We start from the raw sequence: 27,998 nt of genomic DNA on the forward strand, positions 1-27,998 counted from the left end.
TACTGCTGTGGCACTGGCAACTAATCAGTTGTGTGGAAAAGAAACCAGGTAATTCCTACTTACAATAAAAAAAACTAAGCCTGTCCCAACTGACTCATTTTTATTCTTTTTTTCTGGAAAAGGGGAGAGGGGAGAAAAAGAAACTCTCCTCCTCCAAAACACAGAGTATCAACAGGAACACACTGACTGTGACCCAGCCAGCACAGAGTCAGTGCCCTAAACTGAGGAGATTCTAAATTTCCTGGTGAAACGTTACTTTTCACGGAATCAGTCCCCTAAATCTCCTGGTTATATTTTTTTCCCCTTTTACCTCACACTACCACCTAACTGCGGTATTACTTATTTTTCCCCAGCATCCATGTTGTGTGTGCAGGTGTCGGACACAGTGAAGAACAACAGGTGCATAAGTCTTTGTTAATTTTCCACCACCAGAAAGAAAGGAAACACCCATCCATCATCAGTAAAATATTACGTGGAATCATTAAAACTGCCATCAAACACACCGACTAACTGATAACCAGCTCACTAATAATCAGTTCTTCAAGAAACACTGGTCCACTCGTTCAACCATGTTCTCCCTAGTGCCCTGACTGATCAATGAGTTCTCAAGCTACATCACATTGTTGTTTGTGGGTTCTTACTGGTGGGTAAAATGGCCGCTGCAGTTTCTTACATTACAGAAGCAATGACTCTTCAAATTTCATCAGGTGTAAAGTAACTAGGACATCCTACATTTGGGAAAACATTAATAGTAAGTCATTTGTTTATTTTAATTGTTCATTGAACATGGACATCAATGGCAAGGTCAGCATTTATCACCCTCAAGGTGGTGATGCTGAGCCACCTTCTTGAACCACTGCAGCACATGTAGTTACAACCCAAGTATTATTAAAGACACGGCTCCAACATTTTAATGCAATGACAGTCATGTATCCAATGCAGAATGGTGGGATGGAGGCAAACTGTAGGTGGTGACATTTCCATGTCTGTGCGGTTCTCGTGCTGCTAGGTAGTAGAGGTCATGATTTGAAAGATTGAAAAGCTCTGTCATAGAGACTTGGAGTACACCTTACACATGGGTACATACACTGTTGCCACTGAGTGCCAGGGGTATAAGGATTAAATGACTAAAGTGGTGAATGCAGTGCTAATCAAGTAGATTGCTTTGAATAGGATGGTGTTGAATTTCTTGAGTCTTGTTGGAGCTGAACCATCCAGGTAATAGTACAGGCATTTCTGACCTGTGCCCTGTAAATGGTGGAAAGGCTTTGGGAGTCCGGATAAACCTCTGATCAGCACAAAGCCACTGCCTTTTTGTCTAACAAGTCTAATTTCTGTTCAACAGTAATTCCAGGATATCGATGGCAAGGGATCCAGTGATATTGAAAGTTAAGGTTAGACCTATTTGTGTGGTTTGAAACATAGGAGTAGATCATTTATCCCCATAAGGCCATTGTACGATTCAGTAAGATTATGACTGATATGAACCTTAACTCCATATACCCAATTTTCCCCATAATATCTTTAGATGATGGAAACCTACCACAGACTTAAAATTGCACCAATAATCATTTGTGGTTGAGTCTTCCCAGTTTCTACCAATATTATCATGTTGCAGCACTTTCTGATTTCATTTCTGAAAGGTGGGTCTAATTTTTTACAACAGTGCTATCTATTCCTAGGCTCACTAATCAACGGAATTCTTTTTAACTCTATGTTTTTATAGCATCGTGAACATTTTAACCAAATCACTCCATAACCTCCAAAGCAAAGCAATAGTTTGGTTAATTTTGTTTTCGTAATTTAACCCTAAAGCTTGGGTATCATTCTGGTAAAGCTACTGTATTACCATAAGGTCAATATATGACAGCCACTTTCTGGCACTCGAGTGGCACGAATGTTGCTTGCTCCTTATCAGCTCAAGCCTGCAAGTTATTCAGGTCTTGCTCTATTCAGGCAATGCTTCCTTCATTATCAGGGGAACTGAATAGAATTGAACCCTATGCAATCATAAGCAAACATTCCAATTGCTGACTTTAAGACTGAGCAAAAAAGCTTTAGGAAGCAGCTGAAGATGGATGGACCTAGGACACTGCAAAAAGTCTTCAGGATAGAATTGCCTTGGAGCTCAGATGATTGAGTAAATGCTACTTGATAGCACTCACAATGACATGTTAGATCATTTTGGTAACAGCCCAATGTGTCCATAATCGACCAGGTTGAATTTCTATTGTTTTTTAAGTTTCTAGACAAGACGCATTTCCCAAATGTTGGGTAGCTGTTCCTTTCAACTTGCGTTCAAAATGGAGAAGTACTGACTCAGTAGCTGAAGGAGAGAAATAATCACCAAACATCCTTACCCTTTTTAACCTGATGCCATGACACTCCATGGGATCTATAGTCAAAGTTGAGATTTTCCAGGCGGTTCCCTTCTGACAGTATACCAATATTCTACCACCCATAGTGAATCTGTCCTGGTGTTAAGACAGGACATTGATGCAAGGTATTGATTTGGACAGTTCTCCCAATGTTAGTGAAATACAGATGTTAGCAAAATAAGGGCTTTGCAAGATCAACTGACCAAGGAAATGCCTTTGCCGTGTCCAGCATCTGGATCAAAGCTCTGTTCATCAAGTCTAATTTGTTTAACTTTATCATAGCATCCCTACAGCATGGAAGCAGGCCATTTGGCCTATCAACTCCACACTGACCCTCTGAAGTGCGTTCCACCCCTCACCCTATCCTCTAGCCCTGCATTTCCCATGGGTAATCCACCTAGCCTGCAAATCCCTGAACACTAAAGGCAGTTTACCATGGCTAATGCACCTAACCTGCATATCTTGGGACTGTGGAAAGATACCAAAGCACCCACTGGAAACCCACGCAGACACAGGGAGGACGTGCAAACTGCACACAGACAGTTGCTCAAAGGTGGAATCAAACCTGGGTACCTGGTGCTGTAGTGCTAACCACTAAGCTGCTGTGCCGACTAGTGCAACTCAGTGCCTTGCCAGAATATTGCAGGAACGTGTATGAGTCATCAATATTGCACTGGGTCGGGAGCCACAAAAGGGTAGACATGAACACCAGATATCTTGCACCAAAAAGCCATTAAAAAGAATCAGATACGTCTTTCAGAACATCATAATGATTTCATGAGCATGATTACGAATACTAGTTTCTTACTCCATACTTATTTGATTAACATGGTTTAAATTCATCAGGCTCTGTGGAGGGACTTAAGCTACATCTCTCGATACAGATACTTGTGTAAGCCTCTAGTGTACTAGTCCAGAAATATAACCACTGTGCTACTTGGCCTGATGTAAAGCACCAGTCACTTTTTAAGTTTGCTTAAAACATTCTGATCTTTACTATATTTAAAGGACGCCTCTGCACACAGCTACAAATGAGAAAATGTTTCTGCCTAACAAAATTCATGTAGGGTTAGCCAGGCTACAAGACTATGCCACTAAGTTATAGTGGGTCAAGGGTCAGAGTGATGCTAGGAACAGATGGCATGGAGAGCGGAATATTTGATCACTGATTAAAGCTAGTTGGTATTCCAGATGTCGCTGTTTTTTTGAAAGTTAATCTAATATGTATTCAAAATCTGAGTGCAGAGTTTTGCGTTCCCTTCCTCCTCATGTTAAAGTTCATCATGTGAACTCAAAATTTGAGGACAATTTTCTCGCAAGCAGTAATTGCAGACACCTGGTAACCTGTCAGGTTTTGGTAGTCAAACAAAGGTTGATGAAATATTAATTCTAAATCACCTGTTTTTTATCATGCATGCTTCATAAAGAATTCTGAGATGTCAAATCTTGCAATCATTTTTGTCCATGTTTGTCATTTGGCAACCAGTACCTGCTCACACAGGCCGAGCTGGATTCGAGGTCCTTTCATAACTTTCAACCAGCAGCTGTCTGTTGCATGGTAGAAGACCAATCAGCACAACATTTTTTCCATAGAGTTGAGGATTAGCCTATTTTTATCTCTTTTACATAGGGCTGCTGGAACAACAGTATGAAAGTAAGCAGTATCAAGTTAATTAACACCCTCTTCTGTGGGACTTTCTTTTTCATGCACTATGAACCCGTTTTAAAAAAATGCAATCCAAATAATTGCTGTAGGCCCTCAGTGTGAAAACTGAGGAAAACCAATACATGTATTATTTACAGTAAACAAAAAATGCTGGAGATCACAGTGGGTCAGGCAGCACCCACGGAGAAAGCAAGCTAATGTTTCAAGTCTAGATGAGCAAACGTGAAGTGTGGAGGGGATGGCATTTATGCGAGTGAGTGGGGGAGGGAATGCTGGGGGAGAAACTGTGTTCAACACTCTACCCATCCATCCCAATTATTGCCAAAATGTTGTTTCCCCCAAAACACACTTCAAGTCAGCTCTAAAGAGTCATCGTGTCTCGAAATGTTAGCTTGGTCTCTCCGTGGGTGCTGCCTGACCCACTGTGATCTCTGGCACTTTTTGTTTTCAATACAGATTCCAGCATCTGCAGTAATTTGCTCCTATATGTATGATTTAAGTCTCAATATCTACCATTGTGTTGAATTTGCTGGGGCAAAAAGAAGGGCAAGTCCAACGATGAACCAGAAGCTATCTGCTAAAAGCTGCAATCATTCACGTGGCTCTCAATTAGCCACAAGTTGTATCTCCTTGTGATTTTCTCTATGACTAAACAATCTGCCAATAATTTGAATGTGAGCTTATGAAGACTGGACGTTATGCTGGAGTTCGCAAAGCTGTTTCTCAGCCATTTGATATAATGTTGGATACTAGCATAGTTTTATGGTGAGTGGTCATATTCTCCACAGCCATCTGAGATGCCCTGGTAGCTTCACTACTATCAGTCCTTCTTCTTGGTATTAACCTAAGTGACTAATATCATGCAAGGAAGGATATCCACATGATGTCTTTAGGGAGAAAATAGTGACAGAGCACTGATTGGATGATCAGCCATGCTCATATTGAATGGCACAGCAGACTTGAAGGGCTGATTGGCTTATTTCTGTTCATTTGTTCCATGTTTCTATGTCTATGCAATCTTTCCTTTTCAATAATATCCTCTTCTCAGTCAAATGGAATATATGGATCATACTACTTTGCATGCACCAGATGTTTATAAATAGTCTGAGAGAGACTGATCAGAATTCAAGGTACTGAGTCATTTCCTGAATGATCATTCTTCCTGACTTATCCTAGTTTCTGTGACAATTATTGCTACTTTGGATTATCCACTTTCTTTGCTATTATTTTTTTGATGCTAAACTCGAATCATCGATTGCCACATCCATACATGCAGCCTGGAGCCCTCACTTCATAAGTGCAGAATTCATTCTGAATAGCCATGTGCATTCGTGCGGATGCCTCTGTTGCACCAGATGTTCTGTTTCATTTGATCTCAAAGCAGTCACAAAATATACAATCACTGCCTAGCTGCATGAAGTATATCCAAGTCTGTTAAACTGGCCAACGAGAGCACGTTACTTTAGTATAGTCACTAACAGGAGGACTGCAAAGAGAGGCACTCACTTATTTCCAAAGGGTTGATTCAGAATAGGGAAATAAAATAGGGAAAGCTTTAGAATTTGCCAATGAATAATGTCAGGACCAATGTTTCAACTCGTAGCTGTCACCATAAAGGGAGCTCAGAAAAGGAGAGGTTTTATTTCCTTAAATATCTGCATTTCTATTTCCCAGTCAGGGGGTTTGTTTTTCTCTGGTTACACCTTAATTCAGTTTCTAATACATGGTTAAGCTCAGAATTTTAGTGAGAACATTGTAAATACTTTTTTGGCAGAGGTGCTGGTGCAGTTTGTGCTTCCTTCACCACCCCTGTGTATGTTCATCACCATGGAAATACATCAACACGCTCATGTGTGTTTCCAAAGGTAGTTTATCTTGGAGTTTCTAAAGAAACTCTCTTGGATTTGTTTGCTTGACATACATAATCTGTACACTTTTTTTTTCTTTTACCCAGATCTGGGACACATTTCTTCAGAAAGTACTGAAGGGAGTGGAAGGGGGAGACCACTCTTCCAGAAGGATAGCAGATTGCTGGGTGCTTCCTGGGAGCAAGAGTCTGGTTTGGATTTGAATTTGAATTTGTAACTCAAGAGCAAGTCACAGACTGAAAGTGAATCAAGCTCACCTGAAAAGACAGAAAACAAGCTCTCTCAATACATCCCAGCTGAAGAAATAGTCCCAAGTTGCTACCACTTGGTTGTTCTACATTAGTTAGCAGTTCCATCCATTATGAATTAAGCAAGAGACATTGTGCCCATCAGCACAGAGTTCTTGGGTAGTAAAAATGATCTTGGAAATCCAAAATGGAATCCACAGGTACTTGGAGAATAAATCACACCATATACCAAATTGGTACAGATATAGCTCATCACATTAGCTTATACATTATACTGATGTGATGGAAACACGATAGCATCAGTGTCAGTTTGAGTAAGGTAACCAGCAGCTCAGACAAACTCAGAAAGAAAGGTGAAAAAATAACATTTTGGAACGAGTGCCTAATCATAATTCTGATCAAAGCGTTAAAACGGACACGGAGCCAGTTGCTATGCTCTTAGGATACTGACTATTTCCAGATCTTGATCCTGCCCTTGATGCGAGAGACTGCTTCCGGATCCACCATCTTATGAAAGCTGGAGGGCAAGCTCCAAAAGCTGCGCACCCTTGACTTGAGATTTCCTCTAAAGAAGTGGTAAACTGGATGAAATAAATAGTGGCCACAGATATCAGGCTATCTTGGAAGAAAGGAAGTCCTGCCACAGGATACCTTACAGCCACAGGCTGTTAAGACCCTGGCAGTCATTTTAACAATAATGAAAAGCAAGCAGAATTGTACGAGTGTGCTATATACAGTACATGTTTATTTCTATGCGAATTATTTCTTCACTACTTACAGGTTAGTTACCGGTTGACTTCTTCTGCATGTTTATATGGTTCAAGAGTTATCGAATTCTTTCTACAGTGCTTCCAGATTGCAAAAGGTTGCAGGGAATGATGTGACAGGGTGCTGAAAAAGCTTTTGCTGATTTCACGATTATCATATAAACTACTCCAAGGTATACATACATCACAAGACTTCCGCTTAGAATATAGCAAGACTGGGAAAACGAACGGGGTCACACAGAGCAGGACAAGCATCTCAAAGAGGGAGATGAGAATATCTCTTAGGAGGAGGCTATGTCTGCACAGCAAATTTAGGGAACAATTTTCCTATGTGAGAGTGATCTGTGCTTTATTAGGTATACCCTCACTGAAAGCTGTCACCTGCTGCAGTCACAAATGTATCTCAAAGCATTGCATTGTTAATGACAACAAACGTGATTGTAGCAAAGAGTATTTATATGTCTGACCTCTCACTAGTTGGAGATATTTGCAACACCTTGTAGTTTGCCATCACTGTTGCATAATGAAAGAAAGACTTTCTATTCAAATTAGATTTCATTCACTCTTGCCAGAGAAAAAAAGCTGAACTTCAACAGAATTTAAGGATTCCCCTTGGTGCAAGGTACCATTAGCTCAATGTATCTCATTTTCTGAGTGATGCATTCTAAATCTGTCATATATCAGAAACAAAAGGGATTCTAATTCCTCAACATCCAGCTCGTGTGTGACCACTGGCAGCAAAAATGCAGGTCAATACCCAAAATCATGGCATTAGTCATGACAGTTTTATTCTGTGGCAGTCTGCCATACCATCTGTATCTGAGCAACAACAGCTATTCACTAATAAAATAACTGAGGACTTTAGTCTGCAGCCATTACAGATACACAGCAGCTTATCAATACAGCTCAGGAACATAAAAAGGAAAATGAAAGAAGGAAGAGATGAGAAGAAGAAACTAAGACAATACCTTTCTGTCAGCTCAGTGATGGACAATTTTCAACAGGACTGCCTGATGAAGGGCTTTTGTCCGAAACGTTGATTTTTCTGCTCCTTGGATGCTGCCTGACCTGCTTTGCTTTTCCAGCACCACCCTAGCCAAATTTTTCAACAGGAGTCATACTGAACTGGAGGTACTGACTCTGTTTCTTTCTTCACAGATGCTGACAGACCTGCTGAGGTTCTCTCGCATTTTTCATATTTGTCTCAGTTTGGGGTTTGCTTATTTTCTCCAGATGACTTACAAAGTATGATCTGAAATCCCCAGCATAGCTTGGTCTACATTTCTGCCCAGACTGACTGTCAACAACTTACTTAGTTGCAACAACTGAGTGTGCAATGTCAATTTCCACTAGGTCCAAACTGTATCAACCCTCTATCACAGGCTACAACATCTTCTTGATTACAATGTAAAAGTGAAACATCTCAGTCTGTGTTGTCACTTTAAAAGATCAAGGCTGATCTGATTCTGGTATCAAATCAACCTTCTTATCCACTTCCCATACCCTTTGACTTCCCTGTCAATGGAATTGTCTAACTCAGCGTTAAAAATATTCAATGATGCTGCTTTGTACCTCTCTCTCAGAGAGAATTCGACAAACTAATGACCTTCAAAGAAAAAAAAGGCTCCTCATCACTGTCTTAAGTTAGAGATCCCTTATTTTTAAACTATCACCTAATTCTAGTTTCTCCCTCAAGAGGAAACATTCCTTCAACATCCACCCTGTCAAATTCTCTCTGGATCTTATATGTTTCAATAAGATAGCTTTCATTCTCCTAACAGATAAAGGCCCAACCTGTCCAATGGTTCCTCCTAAGATGACACCACCATCCCAGGAATTAGTCAAGCAAACCTTCTCGGAACTGCTTTGAATATAATATGTCCTTTCCTAAGTAAGGAGACCACCAGGCGTGGTCTCACAAAGACTTGAAAAAAAGCAAAAATTCCCTAGCTTAACTAATTCTTCTTGCAATAAAAAGACAACATTTTATTTATCTTCCTAATCACCTGCAGACATATTATGATTACTGTGCCAGGACACCCAAATTCCTCTGTTATATAGAGTTCCACAATCACTCACCATTGAAACAATAAACAGCTTCCTCATTCTACCTGATGGACAATTCACATTTTCCTTCATATACCCCATTTGCCATACTTTTATCTGCTCACTTAACCTATCTAAATCTATGCAGATTCCTTATGTTCTCTTCACAATATGCTCTCCTACCTTGCTTTGTGTTATAACTAAATTTAGTAACTGTAGGCTCTTATTCTTCATCAAAATCAATTACATAAATTGAAAATAATTCAGGTCCTAGCACTGATCCCTGTGGTACTCCACTTGTTACATCTTACAAGCCCGAAATGTCCCATTTATACACACACTCTGCTTCCTGCTTGCTAACCAATCCCTTATCCATGCTTAAATGTTGCCCTTACACATGATCTTCTATTCTGAGTTGTAATCTGAGTTGCAATGTGGCATGCTATCAAACGCCTTCTGGAAATCCAAGTGACAAGTGACACATATTCCTTTTTTCATATAGCATATTACTTCCTTGAAGAAGTCTTATAAATTAGTTAAACAATTTCCCTTCCATAAAACGATATTGATTCTGCTTGATTGCATTTTTCTATTTGCCTTGTTCTATATGTTTTCTATATGCCTTGCTATAATATCCTTAATAATAGATTCCAACACTTGCCTTTGAAAAGATGTTAGACTAGCAGGCGTGTAGTTTCCTGTTTGTGTCTCCCTCATTTCTCGAATAGAGGAATCCCATTCAGTATTTTCTAAACTGATGGGACATTGCTGAAATCCAGAGAATTTTGAAAAATTAAAACCACTGCACCTTCTTTCTCAGCAAAGACTTCTTTTAAGGCTCAATAATGAGCAGATCATAGGACTTGTCAGGCTTTAAGTTCTAATAGTTTCCTCTGGCTGACAAGAGTAACCAGGAATGTCAGGGGCTCTCCTCACTCGAGGGACTGGTTCTGAGCTAGTTGGTCAGAGTCTATGTACTGTGCACGTTCACATAACGGGTGTCTTGGCGACAGGATACTGGCCCCCGTGCAGTTATTTCACAGAGAACACAGATTTAAGGTAATTTAACGGAGAGAAGTTGGAGACTTATTTAATTACCTACCAACTTGTTAAAACCTGGGATGCAATTCCTAAAAGGTTGCTGATTTAATAACTTTCAAAAGTGAACTGGATAAATACTCGTAAGGGAAAAAACTGCAGGGTACATATAAAGAGCAGCAAAGTGGAACTAAACGAACAGGTCTTTTAGATCCATTGAAGAATCACAAGTACAAGTTCTGAACAAAGGTCACTGGACCCAAAATGTTGACTCTGCTTTCTCTCCACATATGCTGCCAGATCTTTCTCCAGCAATTTGATTGTGAATCCCATTCTAAGACTATTAGCTGAATTGTTATATCACATTCAACTCAAATGAAGATCACTTGCAGGTTGAGAACTTGTAGATAGTGGATTGTAAATAATATGCTCACACCTCAAATTAAGCAAGTTGTACAAGCTTCAAAAAGGTTGGCTAAATTAAAACTTTTGGAAAATTTAATGTGCTAACTCTGGATAATTAATTTCTGGACTATGATCTCTCTAATCTTAACACGCCCCAGTTTTCTCCCCATTCCTTCCTCTTATAATGTCATCACTATCCAAATCCTTTCCTCATTCTATCCCACTCCATCCTCACACTGTCCTCAATCAATGGGGCCTTCCTGTGCCAAACTGGATGCTAATAACACACCGTCTGTTTCAGCAATAATCACATCCAATGTTGTGTTTGAGATCACAAGTAAGAGCTCGCAGATTAGACTGCCTCCCCCATTTGCCATTGTTTGCTAAGACCATAAGACATAGGACCAGAAATTAGGCCATTCAGCCCATTAAGTCTGCTCTGCCATTCAATCATGGCTGATAAGGTTCCCAACATCTATTCTGCCCAGGCCATTCAGCATTCTGTATGTTTCAATTAGATCACCCCTCATCTTTTAAACTCCATCGAGTATAAACCCAGAGTTGTCAAACATTCGTCACACATTAAACTTTTCATTCCTGGGACCATTCTCATGAACCTCCTCTGAACGTGGTCCAGGGCCAGTACATCTTCCCTGAGACATGGGGTCCAAAATTACACACTATACACCAAATGTGGTCTGACCAGGGCCTTTGTAAAGCCTCAGAAGCACATCCCTGCGTTTATAGTCAAGTCCTCTCAAAATAACTGCCATCATTGCATTTGCCTTCCTAACTGCTGACTCAACCTGTAAGTTTACTTTGAAAGAATACTGGACTAGAACTCCCAATGCTCTTTGCACTTCAGACTTCTGAATTTACTCCCCATTTTGAAAACAGTCCATGCCTCTATTCTACCCACCAAAGTGCATACCTCACACTTTCCCAGTTTGTACTGTGTCTGCCACTTCTTTGCCCACTCTCCTAACCTGTCCAAATCTTTCTGCAGGCTCCCCAATGATAACTAACCCTCTACCTATCTTTGTATCGTCAAAAAATATAACCAGAATGCCCTCAGTTGCTTCATCTCAATCGTTAATGTACGAAGAGAAAAGCTGTGGTCCCAACGCTGAGCCTTGCGGAACACCACTTGTCACAGGCTGCCATCCTGGCAATGATCCTTTTATCCCCACTCTCTGCTTTCTACCAGACAGCCAGGCCTCTACCCATGTTAGCACCTTGCCTCTGACACCGTGGGCCCTTATCTTACTCAGTAGCCTCCTGAGCGGCATCTTGTCAAAGGCCTTCTTCAAGTCCAGGTAGATAACATTCACTGGCTCTCCTTGGTCTAACTTGCTCATTACTTCCTCAAAGAATTCTAGCAGATTTGTCAGGCCTCCCCTTGTTGAAACCATGCTGACTTTGCCCTATTTTACCATACACTTTCAAGTATTCAGAAATCTCATTCTTCACAATGGATTCCAGGATCTTCCCCACTGACCGATGAGGCTAATTGGTCTATAATTTTCTGTCTTTTGCCTTACTCCCTTTTTAAATATGGGTGCCACGATAGTGATTTTCCAGTCCTCTGGGACCCTCCCTGATTCTAGCAATTCCTGAAAGATCACCACTAACCCCTCCACTAACTCGTCAGCTATCTCTTTTAGAACTCTGATTTATCCACCTTCAGGCTATTCAGTTTTTCTAGCACCTCCGCCTTGGTGAAATTCAATCTCTTTAATTTTTGAGGTACTACTCGTGTCTTCCACCGTGAAGACTGACATGAAGTAATTATTCAGTTCCTCAGCCATTTCCTTAAATGGTAAATTTATCCTGTACAATGATGAGCAGGAACGCAGAGTCAGCAGGTGTCTGCTTCCAGGACCTCTCACATACTACCAAAGTACTAAGATGATTCTGACAGAACGCACAATGAATTGCGAGGTCACAGTCGAGGCTGACATTTGGATGACTTTTTTTATATTCACGTGTGCAATGTGGGCATTGCTGGCTGGTATTTATTGCCTGTTGCTAGTTGCTCTTGAGAAGGTGGAGATGAGCTGCTTTCTTGAATTGCTGCAGTCAATGTGGTGTTGGTAGACTCACAATGCTGTTGAGGAGATAGCTTCAGGATGTTGACAAAGTGACAAGGAAGAAACAGCAATATATTTCCAAGTCAGGATGCTGAGTGCCTTGGACAGGAACTTGAAGGTGATCTTCTTCCCATCTATCTGCTGCCTTTATCTTTCTAGATGCAAGTGTTCATGGATTTGAAAACTGTGCTAAGGATTTTTGGCAAAGTTCTGCAGTGAACCTTGCAGATAATACAAACTGCTGGCACTGGTGGAGGAAATTAATGCTTATGGATGTAACGCCAATCAAACAGACAGCTTTGTCAAGCTTAGAACGCTGTTGGAGCTGTGCCCATCCAGGCAAGTGGGGAATATTCTATAAAACCCATGACTGGTGCTTTGTAGATGGTGAACAGGCACTGGAGTGTCAGGAAGTGAATTACTTGCTGCAGTTTTCCCAGTCTCTGACCTGCTCATAGAGTCATACCGCATGGAAGCGGACACTTCAGCCTAACCAGTCCATGCTGAACATAATCCCAAACTAAACGAGTTATACCTGCCTGCTTCTGGCCCACATCCCTCCAAACTTTTCCTAATCATGTACTTGTCCAAACGTCTTTTAAACATTGTAATTGTGCCCACATGCTCATTCCACATGCAAAACCTGTGTAAAACATTTGCCACTAATGTATTTTTAAAATCTCTCTCCTCTCATCTTAAAATCGTGTCCCTAGTCTTAGAATCCCCCATTCTAGGGAAGTGACAACTACCATTAATTAAATCTGTACACCTCATTATTTTAGAAACTTCTATAACGTCGCCTCTCAACTTCCTATGCTACAATGGAAAAATGCTCCATCCTATCCAGCCTTTCTTTATTAACTTATATTTATATGGGGAGGCTAGTTCAGTTTCTGGTCAATGGTAAACCCCAGGGTGCTGATAGTGTGGGATTCAGTGATGATAATGTTATTGAATGTCATGGGACTGTGGTTAGATTGTTTCTTACTGAAGACGGTCATTGCTTGGCATTTGTGTGGCACAAATGTTACTTGCCATTTTCCAGCCGAAGCCCAGATGTTGTCCAGGTCTTATTACATTTGAAGAACGCCTTCAGTATCTCAGGAGTCACAAATGGTGCTGAATATTGTCAGTCCCTGCTCAAGCTCATATCTAGCAGAGTGATCAGTCAGAATGGTGAACTGGTCACTGTGTATGTGATATTACTCAAGCAGCATCATGTAAATTGGAGGCTGTTAAACACTATGAGAATGAAAGTAATTTAGGACAAAAAGAAGAAAGGAAACTCTTACTTACATAGGATCTCAGACATCCCAAAGGTTCTTATAACAATGCCTGAAAGCAGTCTCAGTTATTAAGCAGAACGTATATGCTTTAACCAGATGCAATTTAAAAAATGAGAGTAACGCTCAAATATGCTGAGGTTGGGAGATAAATATTGGCCAGATCATTAGGCTCACCCCTCCATCTGAATGGAAGCTTTACTATTTCACTCAAAGAAGTGTGGCACTCTTTCAGTGCTATACACTGTCCCAAAAGTAGACTGTTGTCAAGTTTCCATGGTCGGAATCAAGCTCAGAGGTTAAAGAGCCAACATTAATGTAAGCTGATATGTAACATGATTTGTATTTTTCCTTTAAAACTATTTATCATGATCCTATTAGACAGTTGGCAACTTTCTCTTCTTAAAGTGTGAATCTCAAAGTTAATGCCACTCATCTTGTTAGCAGATATGTACATGAATGTACTGACATGAAATAAGGGCAAATTGGGCTGGATGTGATGATCTCCACAGTCAACATCCAGACATGGCTGTAGAAGAAAAGGAAATGAATGGAGGAAGAGAGAACTATAAAAACTTAAGTATTCTATTCCTTTATTGGATGGTATACGGAGACAGGAAAAAGCAGCAGAAATAGAGGACAGGAACTACTGGATTCTAGTCCAAATCAGGTCCTGGGTCAAGTTTGTCTATTAGAGTTACTTCTGTTCCTTTCAGCCTGTTTCATCATTAATGAGATCATTATTGATTTGATTTGGAGATGCCAGTGTTGGACTGGGGTGTACAAAGTTAAAAATCACATAGCACCAGGTTATAGTCCAACAGGCTTAATAGTGCTTCCAATTAAACCTGTTGGACTATATCCCAGTGTTGTGATTTTTAACTATGATTGATTTGATGAACCTTAACCCCAATTTCCTGCCTTTTCCCCACAACCCACAATTCCCCGACTGATTAACAACATACCTGTCTCAGCCTTATGCTTAACAATCCAGACTCTACAGTCATTTGCAGTAAAGAATTGCACTAATTCACTATCTTCCAAGAGAAGAAACTCCTCCTTGTCTCTGTCCTTATTCTGAGATTATGCCCGCTCTCCTATTCTCTTCCATGCGGAGAAACAACCTTTCTGCATCTACCCTGCCAAAGTCCCTAATAATCTTGTATGTTTCAATAAGGTCACCTCTCATCCTTCTAAGTTCCAAGATGTATAGCCCTAACCCACTCAATCTCTCCCTCCAGACTGTTAAGAAGTTGAAAGATTCTATGTGCACTTTAAAATACAGAATATTTTCTGAATACTGAAACTTAAAGTGCAGGCTCAGCTGCCCAAATGGAAAGGCTGGGAGACTGGCTGTTCCAAAATATATACATGCAACAATTGGCTGTTAAATGGATATCTGAGTTTTGGTTGCTGTTTTGACAACAGTTCTAATTTAACCAATTAGTTTATTATGACCAGGATACTAAAACTCAATCAAGTTTGAATTTATTGTTTTAACAACATCGGACCAATGACAGGGAATGATGTTGAAGGGTGCAAAAAAGCAGGTATTTTGAAAATTTAGTCAGACAACAACTGCCACTGAATAGCAGAGCAACTGTCGTATAGCTGGAGAGCTAACTGCCCACCTAACATCTTGCTGTCAAAGAACTTAGAAGGCACTCTCTACCTTTCCCTCTAAAACATACTTGTAGTAAAAGGAATGATGATTCAGGGATATAGGCAGACAGAAAATTGAAGACAGTGGAGAAGACAGAGGCTGTATGAACTTGAGATTACGTTAATAGAACATAGAGCCTGTACTGCATGTTCTTCGACCCTCAATGTTGGGCCAATCTGAAGCCTATCTAACATACACTATTCCATTTTTATCCTTATGTTTATCCAATGACCATTTAATTGCCTGTAAAGTTGACGAGTCTACTCCTGTTGCAGGCAGGCTGTTCTATGCGCCTACTATTCTGAGTGAAGAAACTACCTCTGACATCTGTCCGAGATCTATCACCCCTCAATTTAAAGCTATGTCCCCTCACGCTAGCCATCACCATCTGGGGAAAAAGGCTCTCACTGTCCACCCTATCTGACCCTCTGATTATATGTCTCAATTAAGTCACCTCTCAACCTCCTTCTCTCTAACGAAAACAGCCTCAAGTCCCTCAGCCTTTCCTCATAAGATCTTCCCTCCCTACCAGGCACCTCTGAACCCGTTCCAAAGCTTCCACATCCTTCCTATAATGCAGTGACCAGAACTATACACAATACTCCAAGTACGGCCGCATGAGATTTATGTACATGGACACCGAGACCTCTCTGCTCATCTACACTACCAAGAATCTTACCATGAGCCCAGTGCTCTTTACTCCTGTTGCTCCTTCCAAAGGAATCACCTCACACTTTTCCATATTAAACTCCATTTGCCATCTCTCAGCCCAGCTCTGAAGTTTATCTATGTCCCTTTGTAACCTGCAACATCCTTCAGCACTATCCGCGACTCCACCAACCTGAGTGTCATACGCAAATTTACTAACCTATCCTTCCAAGCCCTCATCCAGGTCATTTATAAAAATGGCTAACAACGGTGGCCCTAAAACAGATCCTTGCGGCTCACCACTAGTAACTGAACTCCAAGAGGAACATTTCCCACTAACCACCACCCTCTGTCTTCTTTCGGCTCGCTAGTTTCTGATCTAAACCACTAAATCATCTTCAATCCCATGCATCCGTATTTTGGGCAATAGCCTACCGAGGGGAATCTTATCAATTACCCGACTGAAATCCATTTACATCACATCAACCGCTTTACCCTCATCCATCTGTTTGGGCACTATCTCAAAGAACTCAATAAGGTTTGTGAGGCACGACCTACCCTTCACAAAACTGCACTGACTATCCCTAATCAACTTATTCCTTTCTGGAAGATTATAAATCCGATCTCTTACAACCTTTTCCAACATTTTACCCACAACTGAAAGAAGGCTCACTGGTCTATAATTACCAGGGTTGTCTCTACTCCCCTTCTTGAACAAGGGACAACATTTACTGCTCTCCAGTCTTCTGGCACTATTCCTGTAGACAATGACAACATCAAGATCAAAGCCAAAGGCTCTTCAATCTCATCCCTGGCTTCCCAGAGAATCATGGGGAAAATCCCATCTGGCCCAGGGGAATTATCTATTTTTACACTTTCCAGAATTGCTAACATGATCCTCCTTGTGAACTTCAATCCTGTCTGGTCTAGTAACCTGTATCTCAGTATTCTCCTTCACAACATTGCCTTTTTCCAGTGTCAATACTGACATAAAATATTCAGTTAGCGCTTCGCCTATCTCCTCGGACTCCACGCACAATTTCCCACTGCTATCCTTGATTGGTCCTAATCTTACTCTAGCCATTCTTTTATTCCTGATATACCTATACAAAACTTTAGGGTTTTCCATGATCCTATCTATCAATCACTTCTCAAGTCCCCTCCTGGCTCTTCTTAGTTCTCTCTTTAGGTCATTCCTAGCTCGCTTGTAACTCTCAAGCACCCTAACCGAGCCTTCAAGTCTCATCTTAACATAAGCCTCCTTCTTCCTCTTGACAAGAGATTCAACTTCCTTAGTAAACTATGGCTGTCGCGCTCGACCACTTCATCCCTGCCTGACAGCTACATGCTTATCAAGGACATGCAGTAGCTGTTCCTTGAATAATCTCCATACTTCAATTGTGTCCATCCCTTGCAGTTTCCTTTCCCATCCTTTGCATCCTAAACCTTGCCTAATCACATCATAATTGCCTTTCCCCCAGCATTAACTCTTGCCCTGCAGTATATACCTGTCCCTTTCTATCGCTCAAGTAAACATAACCGAATTGTGGTCACTTGCGATATTTAATGAGTGTGTTATTGGAACAGCATGTTAATTGGATTGTGTTCAGTGAAGGAAAGGAGTGTTTAGTTTGTTAATAGATTTAGTTTAGTGTTCTGTTCGAAAAAATATTGTTGTTTTCTTCTTTAAATAGTGGAAATTAGGAGTTTTCTTTCAGTCCCTCACACGTAAACACTTTATGAGATGAGGCAAACTTTTCAGGGTGTTTGGTTTTAATTCACAGAGAGGTTCAACCTCTGCATCACCTTAGTGAACCTTCTCTAGACTGCCACTATTGCCAATATATGTTTCCTCAGATAAGGGTAATAGAACTGTTCATAATATTCCAACCATGGTCTGACTCATGCCTTGTAAAATATCTTCTTATTTATATACTCCATTTCCCTTGAAAACAAAGGCCAATATTCTATTTGCCCTCACTTGAATTTATATTTTATGCTTTTTGTGACTTATGCCTTAGAACCCCTAATCCCTCTATGATGTAAGCTTTCTGCAATCTTTCTCCACATAAATAATATTCAGCTCCTCTATTCTTCCTGCCAAATTGCATGACCTCACATTTTCCCCACGGTATTTTCCATATGCTAATTTGTTGCCCAATCACTTAACCTATCGATATCCCTCTACAGACTTTGTGTCATCCTCACCATCTGCCTTCGAACCTATATTTGTATATCCAGTTTGTGGATGACATTCACTTCTCTCATCCAAATAATAGCTATATATTGTAAATAATTAAGACTGCAGTAGCATTCCAACAGTTACAGGTCGCAATGCTGAAAATGCCCCCCTCAATTTATTCTAAACCCATGTCTTCCATGAGTTAGTTTATCTTCTATGTTAATACACTACCTCCAACAGCAAGGGCTCTTACCTTATTAAATAACCTAAAGTGTGATACCTGCTCTGCTATCATGTTACACTGGCAATTTTCCAGTCCTCTGGAATACTTCCACTTTCTGTGAATTCTTGGATAATTTTTATTAATACATCAACTGTCTCCATAGCTCCTCCTTTTAATATCTGAAGATTCATCCCATCTGGTCCAGAGGATTTATTGGTCTTTAGCCTGATTAATGACCCCTTGCACTTCTGCTCAAGATATTTACTGTATTTATTTCTTCTCTATCTTTGGCCTGTGAATTATTTAGTATTTTTAGAATATTACCAATGTCTTCTACTGTGAAGACTGATAAGAAGTATTTATTTAACACCTCTGCCATTTCTGGTTCCCTATTATTATTTCCCCAGCCTCATTCTCAAAGGGCTCATGCTTCCTTTTTATATATCAAAAGAAGCTTTTGCTGTCCATCTTGATAATCGTTGAAAGATCATCTTCTCCCCCTCTTTCAGGTCATTTTTTTGTTTTTTTTTTAAAACTTTTCCAACCCTCCAGATTTATAGTAATCTTTACCACATTTTATGTTTTTTCTTTCAATTGGGTGCTATCATTAATTTCCCTGTTTCACCAGGGTTAGCTTATCCCCTTCCTAGAATTCTTATTCCTCACTGATATGTATCTTTGCTGTGAGCCTTGAGTACTTTCTCAAATGTCTGCCACTGTTCCTTAACCAGCTTTGCTGCTAAACTGCATCCCAGATCAATCATTGAGTCAGAGTCATACATCCCCGGAATCAGACCCTTCGGTCCAATTTGTCCATGCCAAGCAAGTTTCCCAAACTAAACTAGTCCTATTGTCAGCGTTTGGATCCTATCCCTCTAAACCATTTCCTTATTCATGTACCTGCCCAAATATCTTTTAAACATTCTAACTGTACCAGCATCTACCACTTACTCTGGCAGTTCATTCCACAAATGAACCACCGTCTGTCTAAAAATGTTGCCCCTCGGGTCCCTTTTAAAACTTTCTCCATTTACCTTAAAAATAAGCCGTTCAGGTTTGAACGCCCCTACCCTAGAAAAAATACCTTTGCTATTCACTTTATCTAGCTCCCTCATGATTTTATAAACATCCATTAGATCACCCCATAATGCTCCAGTGAAAAAGTCCCAGCCCATAAAGCTCCCCTTTATAACATACCATCCAGTCCTGGCAAAATCTTTATAAATCTTTTCTAAACCCTCTCCAATTTCATAATATCCTTCATATAGCAGAGTGACCAGAAATGTGCACAGCACCTGGAAACATTCAGGCCTGAACTGGTAAGTGCCACCAACTTCTGCCCTCATTTCTTTTTAATTACCCTTACTTAAGTTTGATGCAGTTATTTCCAAACCAAATTCTTCCCTCTCAAAAGGAATGTTAAATTCTACCATGTTACAGTCACTGCTTCCTCAGGATGTTTTACACTGAGATCATTTATTAAACTGGATTCATTGCACATCCAAACTAGTTTGATCCACAACATATTGTTCTTGGAAATGGTCTCAAATACACACTGAATTCTTCCTTGTAGCTACTGCTGCCAATGAGTCTGTCCCAATCTACATGAAAACTAAACTCACCCATAATTAATGTAATGCCTTTCTCATGCCCTCATTATGTCTTTGCAATCATGGTTCCACACAACACATAGCACATCCCTAATTCTCCACAAGGAGTTAAAACCAGAGGTGTAGCTTTTCCTCATTTCTTTCTTGGGGGGTGGGCAGAAAACAAGAAAGAAAGAAATAAGTTTTACAGAGCACTTCTGTCCATACTGCCAATCCAGTAGTGTCTAGAGAGCAGAACAATAGTGCTGCAGATAACTAAAAACAGTCAGCAGGACAAAAACAGGGGTTACAATAGAGTAACATCATTACACTGCAAGAACAGGTATGGGAGCAGTGTCCACACAGTTATGTACTTGGGCACTAGATTGGAGTGCATAACATTGATGATCACATGGACAGATTCACATTCAAAAAAATTGGTGCTATTTAAATAAGTGTCTAATTGTTTTTAAAAAATTTCTAGGGAATCAGATTCCACATCCCTACCAGATCTACCATTCAGATGTTTAAGAACTCTTTCAATTTCATATCCATTACCTCTGGCTATGAACCTTTGAAGACTAAATGGCTGCAATTTGCTGAGTCTTGCAATTAGTATCATTAGCTGTTGCCCAGTCCAAATCTAGGAAGGATGAAGTGAAAAGTGAAAGCTGTTACAGTCTCAGAAGGACCACTGGCTGCTCTCCCTCATTAACGAGAGATAACTTATACTGGGGTTTATTTAATGGTCAAGCAAGATTGAGAAGTCAGGGTCTTCACACTAACGTTAGCTGGTAAGCGACTGAACATATGCTGTTGACATCTTGCCATACTTCATACCAGCCACCTTCACTCCCCAGATATTATGGGGAAATGCTCTCATCTGTTATTATTCTACTGTGGAGAAGCGGTGGCATTGTGGTAACGTTACTGGGAGAGTAATCTAGAGCCCCATGTTTAATGGTCAGGGAATGAGTTTGACTCATCCCATGGCAGCTCGTTAAATTTAAATTCGGCTAAAAAAAAGGAAGTTGAAAGAAAGCTAGTCTAATGGCAACTATGTTGCCATAGTCTATTATCATATGAAACCCATCTGGTTCATTAATGTCCTTTAAGAAAGGAAATTCACTGTCCTAACCTCGTTTGGCCTACATGTGATTCCAGACTCACAGCATAGAATCATATAGTATAAGAGGCTCTTCATCCGTCGAATCTGTACTGTCAAAAATACAGCACTACCTATACTAGTCCCACTTTCCTGCAGTAGGCCCACAGCCTTGAATGTTGTGATACTTGCAAGTTTTAATTTAAGTACTTTTTTAAAAAAAATCCTGCCTCAACTGCAATGCAGCCCCCTCCAAATCCCAACATCCTCTGGGTGGAAAAGTTTTTCCTCAAATCCCATCAAAGCCTCTTGCTTTTCACTTTAAAATAATCTCCCTTGATATTGACCCTTCAACTAACAGAAAAAGCTGCTTTCTATTACCCTGTCCATGCCCCTCATACTCTTCCAAATCTCTATGAAGTCTCTTCAACCTTCTCAACTGCAAAGAAAACAACCCAAGTTTACTCAGTCTCTGTTCATTGCCAAAATGCTCCATCCCAGGCAACATTCTGGTGAATCTCCTTTGAACCCCTTCCACTGCAATCACATCCTTCCTATACAGTGGTGACCAGAATTGCACACAGTACTCCAGCTATGGCCTAACCAGATTTCCGTAGAGCTCCAACATAACTTCCCTGCTCTTATAATCTATGCCACGATGGATAAATTCAAGCATTCTGTATGCCTTCTTATGCAATGTGGTAATAACTGCCCACTGGGCAATTAAAGATGTACAATAAATGCTGGCCTAGCCAGAGGTGCCCACATCCTATGAAAGAAGGAATAAAGAAAAACATTAAACTTGAGCATTTTACTGGGCTAGAGTTTCCTGCAAGTAGAACACTTGCAATCTGTATGCAGGAAACCTTCTAAACTTGGTTTCACGTAAGACTGCACTCATCCTTCATACAATGCTAAATATGCCAGGAGCTTGTGACTCAAGTTTGAGAGTCAGACGAACAATCAGATGATATGATCTTTGTAGAAGCCTGCATGCAACGTCGTTGAACAGAAGCACCATTGTTCACAAGACCTTGATGGATTGGTGATCAGATTTGAGTAACAGATCTAACAACAATGACCAGGACCACCTTGACACTAACCTTTTTCCAACTTTGCAGACAGTGAGACACACTGACTTCTTTCATGTCTCACAATGACAAAGTCAATTTTCTATGGACAAAAGGGACTTGTTGGGCCAAAGGGCCTGTTTCCACACTGTAGGCAATCTAATCTAATCTAAACTAAAAAGCAATATCACAACGACAAACATAAAAACAAAAAAAACAACTTTCAAATTACTTACCAGTACAGAAGACAAAGGAACAGCACAAATAATCCAACAGAAACTGTTGTCCCAGTGAGTTCAATCGAGGCCACTGGAATCCCTACAAGTTCCATCAAAGATGTCATCTTCAGTGTTTTTGTCTGAATCCTGCACAATACTGAAAAGAACAGAAGCAATGGATATCACCACATGCTGAACAGATTGAGCAATTTGCAGCAAGGCGTTGTTTTTGACATTCAAGTCAATTGGCCTGAAAAGTAAACAGGCACATTAATGTTTACCAACTAACCATGCAGAACAAATCTGAAAAAACAGCTCCAGTTCAGAAACTGCAGGAGTCTTTTTTTTTCCCCCTCTGGCCCCTCCTTCTATTCCACAAACACATCAGAAAAGATGTAGACGTCATTTCTTAGAGTGGTACCAGGATTGTTAGAGAATTTCTTGAGCCTATTAAAATTAGTTGTGGTCTGACAAGTGCCTTGTACAGTTTTAGAAAGGCATGCCTATCTTTATATTCCATTCCCTTTGAAATAAAGGCCAACATTCCTTTTGCATGCTGAACCTGTACGCTAGCTTTTTTAATTCATACACATGGACTACCAAATTCTTTTGTGCTGCAGCTTTGTCAATTTAAATAATATTCAGCTCTTCTACCCTTCCTACCAAAGTGCATATACACTTACACTTTCCCACATTCCATCTGCCACGTTTTTGCCTACTCTTAATCTGCCCATACCCCTATGAAGACTCAGCACCACTTGCCTTTCCACATATGTTTGCAGCTTTTTCAATTGTGACATCTCTTTCTTTTCAGTTTCTGGTCAAAGTCTTGTTGCATTGTAGCTGGTGGATCGGAATGGGGACGTGGGAAGGGAGTTACTGGCCACAAAATACTTAGCCTCTGACCTGCTCTTATACTCACAATATTTATGTTGGCTTATCCAGTTCAGTTTCTAGCAAATTGCAACCACCAGGATGTTAATACAGGGGGATTCAATGATGATTACATACTAGATCTTGTTGGAGACGGTCACTCTCAGCATTTGCCATTTATCAGCCTAGGCCTACAGGTCTTGGTACATATGGACACAGACTGTTTGCTTCAGTACCTTGCGACTTGCGAATGATCGCAAACATTGTGCAATCATCAGCAATCATTCACAAATCTGACCTTATTGTGGAAGGGAAGGTCATTGATAAAGCAGCTAAAGACAACTAGGGGTATTGAAACTCCTGCAGTGATGTCCTGTGTCTTTATGTTCATTGTTGTGCAGCATAGTAGAATGTCATTATCAGCATATGGCCTGTAATTTCACCTTTCATTGGAGGTATGTTGTACACTGCCCTGTGGGACACTTCAGGTACTAATGCTATTGAAGCAGTAAACAGCATTATAAAAAGTAGTTAATCTCAATATATGGTCTAAAAGATAATTGTCAAAATTCAATCGTAGATTCCCAGTCCTGCTGGTCACCAATTTTCCACCACTACAGTACTTGGATGCTTGTGGAAGAGACCACTCCCTCCGTGAATCCCTCGTCAGGTCCACACCCCCCACCAACCCAACCTCCACTCCCGGCACCTTCCCCTGCAACCACAACAAATGCAAAACTTGCGCCCACACCTCCCCCCTTACTTCCCTCCAAGGCCCCAAGGATTCCTTCTATATCCGCCACAAATTCACCTGCACCTCCACACACATCATTTACTGTATCCACTTCACCCGATGTGGCCTCCTCTATATTGGGGAGACAGGCCGCCTACTTGCGGAACGTTTCAGAGAACACCTCTGAGACACCCGGACCAACCAACCCAACAACCCCGTGGCTCAACACTTCAATTCCCCCTCCCCCTCCACCACCAAGGACATGCAGGTCCTTGGACTCCTCCATCGCCAGACCATAGCAACACAGCGGCTGGAGGAAGAGCACCTCATCTTCCGCCTAGGAACCTTCCAACCACAAGGGATGAACTCAGATTTCTCCAGTTTCCTCATTTCCCCTCCCCCCACCTTGTCTCAGTCCCAACCCTCGAAGTCAGCACCACCTTCCGAACCTGCAATCTTCTTCCTGACCTCTCCGCCCCCACCCCATTCCGGCCTATCACCCTCACCTTGACCTCCTTCTACCTATCGCATTTCCAACTCCCCTCCCCCAAGTCCCTCCTCCTTACCTTTTATCTTAGCCTGCTGGACACACTTTCCTCATTCCTGAAGAAGGGCTTATGCCCGAAACATCGATTCTCCTGTTCCTTGGATGCTGCCAGACTTGCTGCGCTTTTCCAGCAACACATTTTCAGCATAAGAAGTAGTTGCCATTCAGCCCCTCAAGCCCACTTCACCATTCATTAAATTATGGCTGCTCCAATTGTGATTAACTCCACTTTCTTGTCTACCCCTTGATAACCTGTCACTCTCAAGTCAATCAAAGCTACGTGTAGCATCTTTGAAGATATTTAATGATCCATCTGTCACTTTTCATTGAGGAAGACAATTCCAAACCTAATGACTCTCAGAGAAGAAATTCCTCTTCCTCGCTGTCTTAAAGGGGGAAATATCCTCATAGCATTTTAATGACATGGGGTAAACCTTCCTGCTTAATTTAAAACCAGCACCAGAGCAAAGATTTATCCTATGCAGTAATCTGTAAAATTCGAGTGGCCAAGAAGTACTTAAAGTAAAAAATTAACAACTTTATTTCTTAAAGTATAACAGAGAATAATTGACTAACAAGTATTTGCCATTTCTTTCTCTAACCTATCTTTTACATTCCCTTCTATAATACTAGTCCAATAAAACTACCAATTAAGATTTACAAAAATATAAAATTAGTATAGGCATTCTCACAGATTGCTACTGGTCATGTTGTAAGACCCAGAGATACTGGAGTGCTCTGGTCGGGGAACTAAAGGACATCCTGGGAATTGAAATTAAAGTGGATCTGGTATTTCTTCTTTTGGGTTGCCAAACTTGCCGTCTCTGGGGGAACACGGGAAGAGATTGTGTAACATTCTTACCCACTGTGCGAGGAAGAACATTCCAATGAATTGGACATCAGAAAAACCACCAGGTCTTATGGAGTGGCATAGGCTGGTGATTGAGCATCTCCCCCAAGACTACTTTAAAAAATTGGTGCACCACAAAACAGAGCAGTTTTACAAAACATGGTGGGCCTTTTAAAGTATATGGACACAGACTTATCAGCAATGTCAATTAGGGCCGTAGTAGAGCCGTGGGAATCAGTATGGATGCCCATGAGGCCCTGGGAGGAAAAGGCTGGGGAAAAAAGAATTCAGGTAGTATAGATGGTGCTCCCAGAGATGGGAACTTCAGTGGAGGTGTGATGAGTGAAATAGAATAAAATAGTGAAATATTATTTAAGTCATTTGAATTTAGTTTAAGTTGGTATTTATTTAATATGTTTGTAGTTTAGTTTAGGTTATGTGGATGTGTTTGGTCATTCGTTAATAATACTGCACATGGCTTTGTTGTACTGCCTCTATTTTTCTGTTTTAATTGTTTTTTTTGTATATAGATGCTTTGTAAAATATTTTAAAAGGCTTTCAATAAAAATATTTATTAAAAAAAAACTTTACCAAAACCACACTCATCTCAAAACCAGGCAGCTTTTGTTCTTCTATTCGGATCTTCCTGTGTCTTCTTTTCTTTTTCTTAGGAATTTTGCATCACAGATTACTGATTGACAAGCTTTCATTTTAAGAGAGCTATTTTTCAGTTAGTCTGTTTACATGCTGGGCTTGTCAGTTCTCCCCTCAACTGTTCAATTTTCTCTGGTCTCATACCCTCAAAGCATTGGATTGAGTCATTGGCTTTTAAGATTGTCAATATACTCAATTCAAACTGCACTGGAGTTTGATTTTTTTCGGGGTATAATCTGAACTGATTGACCGAATTCGAATGTATTTTGTCTCCAGGCAATGAGCTAATCAAGTTATTTGACCAAGTGTTACATTGTTGCCTTGGTGCTGTGTCCAGTAGCTCTACTGTTTTTAACTCTCTTAAAGTATACCCACCTCTTCATAACACAATCGACCCTCCCAAACTCCTTTAGAATCTTATATGTGCCATAAGATCACCTGAACTCTAATAAATGCAAATATATTTACCTTTCCTCATAAGACAAGCCCCTCATCCCAGGACTTAGACTAGTTAACTTTCTCTGGATTGTTTCTGATGGTAATTCACTCTTTGCTAACTAATGAGATCAAGATTATACATAATATTCAAGTTGCAATCTCCCAACATCCTGTACAGTTGTAGAAACGCTTTCCTAATTTGGTATTCCAGGACCCAGACAATAAAAGCCAAAATTCCACTTGCCATGTCTGATTACAAGCTATTTTTGATTCAAGGATATCCAAAACTTTCTGTACTGCATCATTCTGTAGTCATTCTTGATTTAAATAATATTCTGCTTTTCTATTCGTCCTGCCAAAGTGGACAACAAATGTTTTCCACATGCCAACCTTTTGCCCACTGGATTAACCCATCCATATCTCTCTAAAGCCAGTGTTCTTCACAAAATTTGCTTTTCTACCTTATTTTGCACAGTCAGCAAATTTGGCTCAATACATTCTGTTACTTCATCCAAGGTCATTAACATAGATTGTAAATAGTTAAAGCCTCAACACTGACACTTCACTGGTTACAGTTCACCATTACCTATTTCCTGTTAGATATCCACCCTCTATCCTTGCGAACATATCTCCCCCAAAGCCATTCTCGTTCTGTTCCCTTGCCTCATTGAGATGCTCATGTATAATATCTGTAGATACCTAAAAAGCACAAAGGAGAGGAATTTTCAATCACTGTTTCCTTTCTTTACAGATGCTGCCTGTTGTCCTGAATCTTCATTTTCTGTGGACTTTTTCAGCTATCTTTAAAAACATCACAGGATATATTTGAGTTCCAAATCTCTATAGTTAGCTTCCAGGATAAGCTAATAGTTATGCTCTACAACTGCAAACTTCCATGGCTTGGATTGGGGAAGGGAAGATCAACAAGGGTTTCATCAGCTAACCACGATCCAGTGACTTCTTAGAAGTGGATGTCAGTTGAGGTTCAGGGTCACTGATTGGTAGATGCCCTTTTTGTCATATAATCTGTCACCAATCACTGTCAAGACTTAAAAGTAAACAACAACCAATCAAAGAAGTGTCAAAAGGTAACAACCATTTGTGGAACTGAATCCTTGCAACAGATTCCACCAGCGGGTGGGGAAGGCAGTTACAGTAAGGAGGAAATTTTTAAAAATTAGTTATTTCCATCTTAGGTTGATAGATATAATGATAAATGAGATTAAAAAAAGAAATAGATCAATGGGGAATTAACAATCTGATATGAAGGATCACTTTTCTCTTGCTGCAAAGAAATGCTTATCTGTTATACTGAGCACAGTTTTATTTGGAAGCTATTTGGTAGTCACTGAGCTATTTCAGATCTGACCATGTTCTATCCTCCACATCACATCTGCAGCACAATCAGAGCTCCAC

At 40.4% G+C, this 27,998-nt stretch overlaps 1 protein-coding gene across 4 annotated transcripts in view; it reads right to left on the reverse strand.

Moving 5' to 3' along the window:
* tbxas1 (thromboxane A synthase 1 (platelet)) overlaps positions 1–27,998 on the reverse strand; it is a 232,902-nt gene that overhangs the window by 195,770 nt on the left and 9,134 nt on the right. For 2 of the 4 annotated variants that reach the window (XM_072552486.1, XM_072552484.1), the window contains exon 2: positions 22,506–22,644. In XM_072552486.1, the coding sequence (XP_072408587.1) occupies positions 22,506–22,612 (107 nt within the window). In that variant the 5' untranslated portion in view covers positions 22,613–22,644. Of the gene's footprint in view, positions 1–22,505; positions 22,645–23,409; positions 23,432–27,998 lie in introns of those variants that run through there. The other 2 variants (XM_072552485.1, XM_072552487.1) reach the window with 2 other exon arrangements.

The sequence above is a fragment of the Chiloscyllium punctatum genome, chromosome 32, assembly GCF_047496795.1.
Source record: "Chiloscyllium punctatum isolate Juve2018m chromosome 32, sChiPun1.3, whole genome shotgun sequence".
NCBI lineage: Eukaryota > Metazoa > Chordata > Chondrichthyes > Orectolobiformes > Hemiscylliidae > Chiloscyllium > Chiloscyllium punctatum.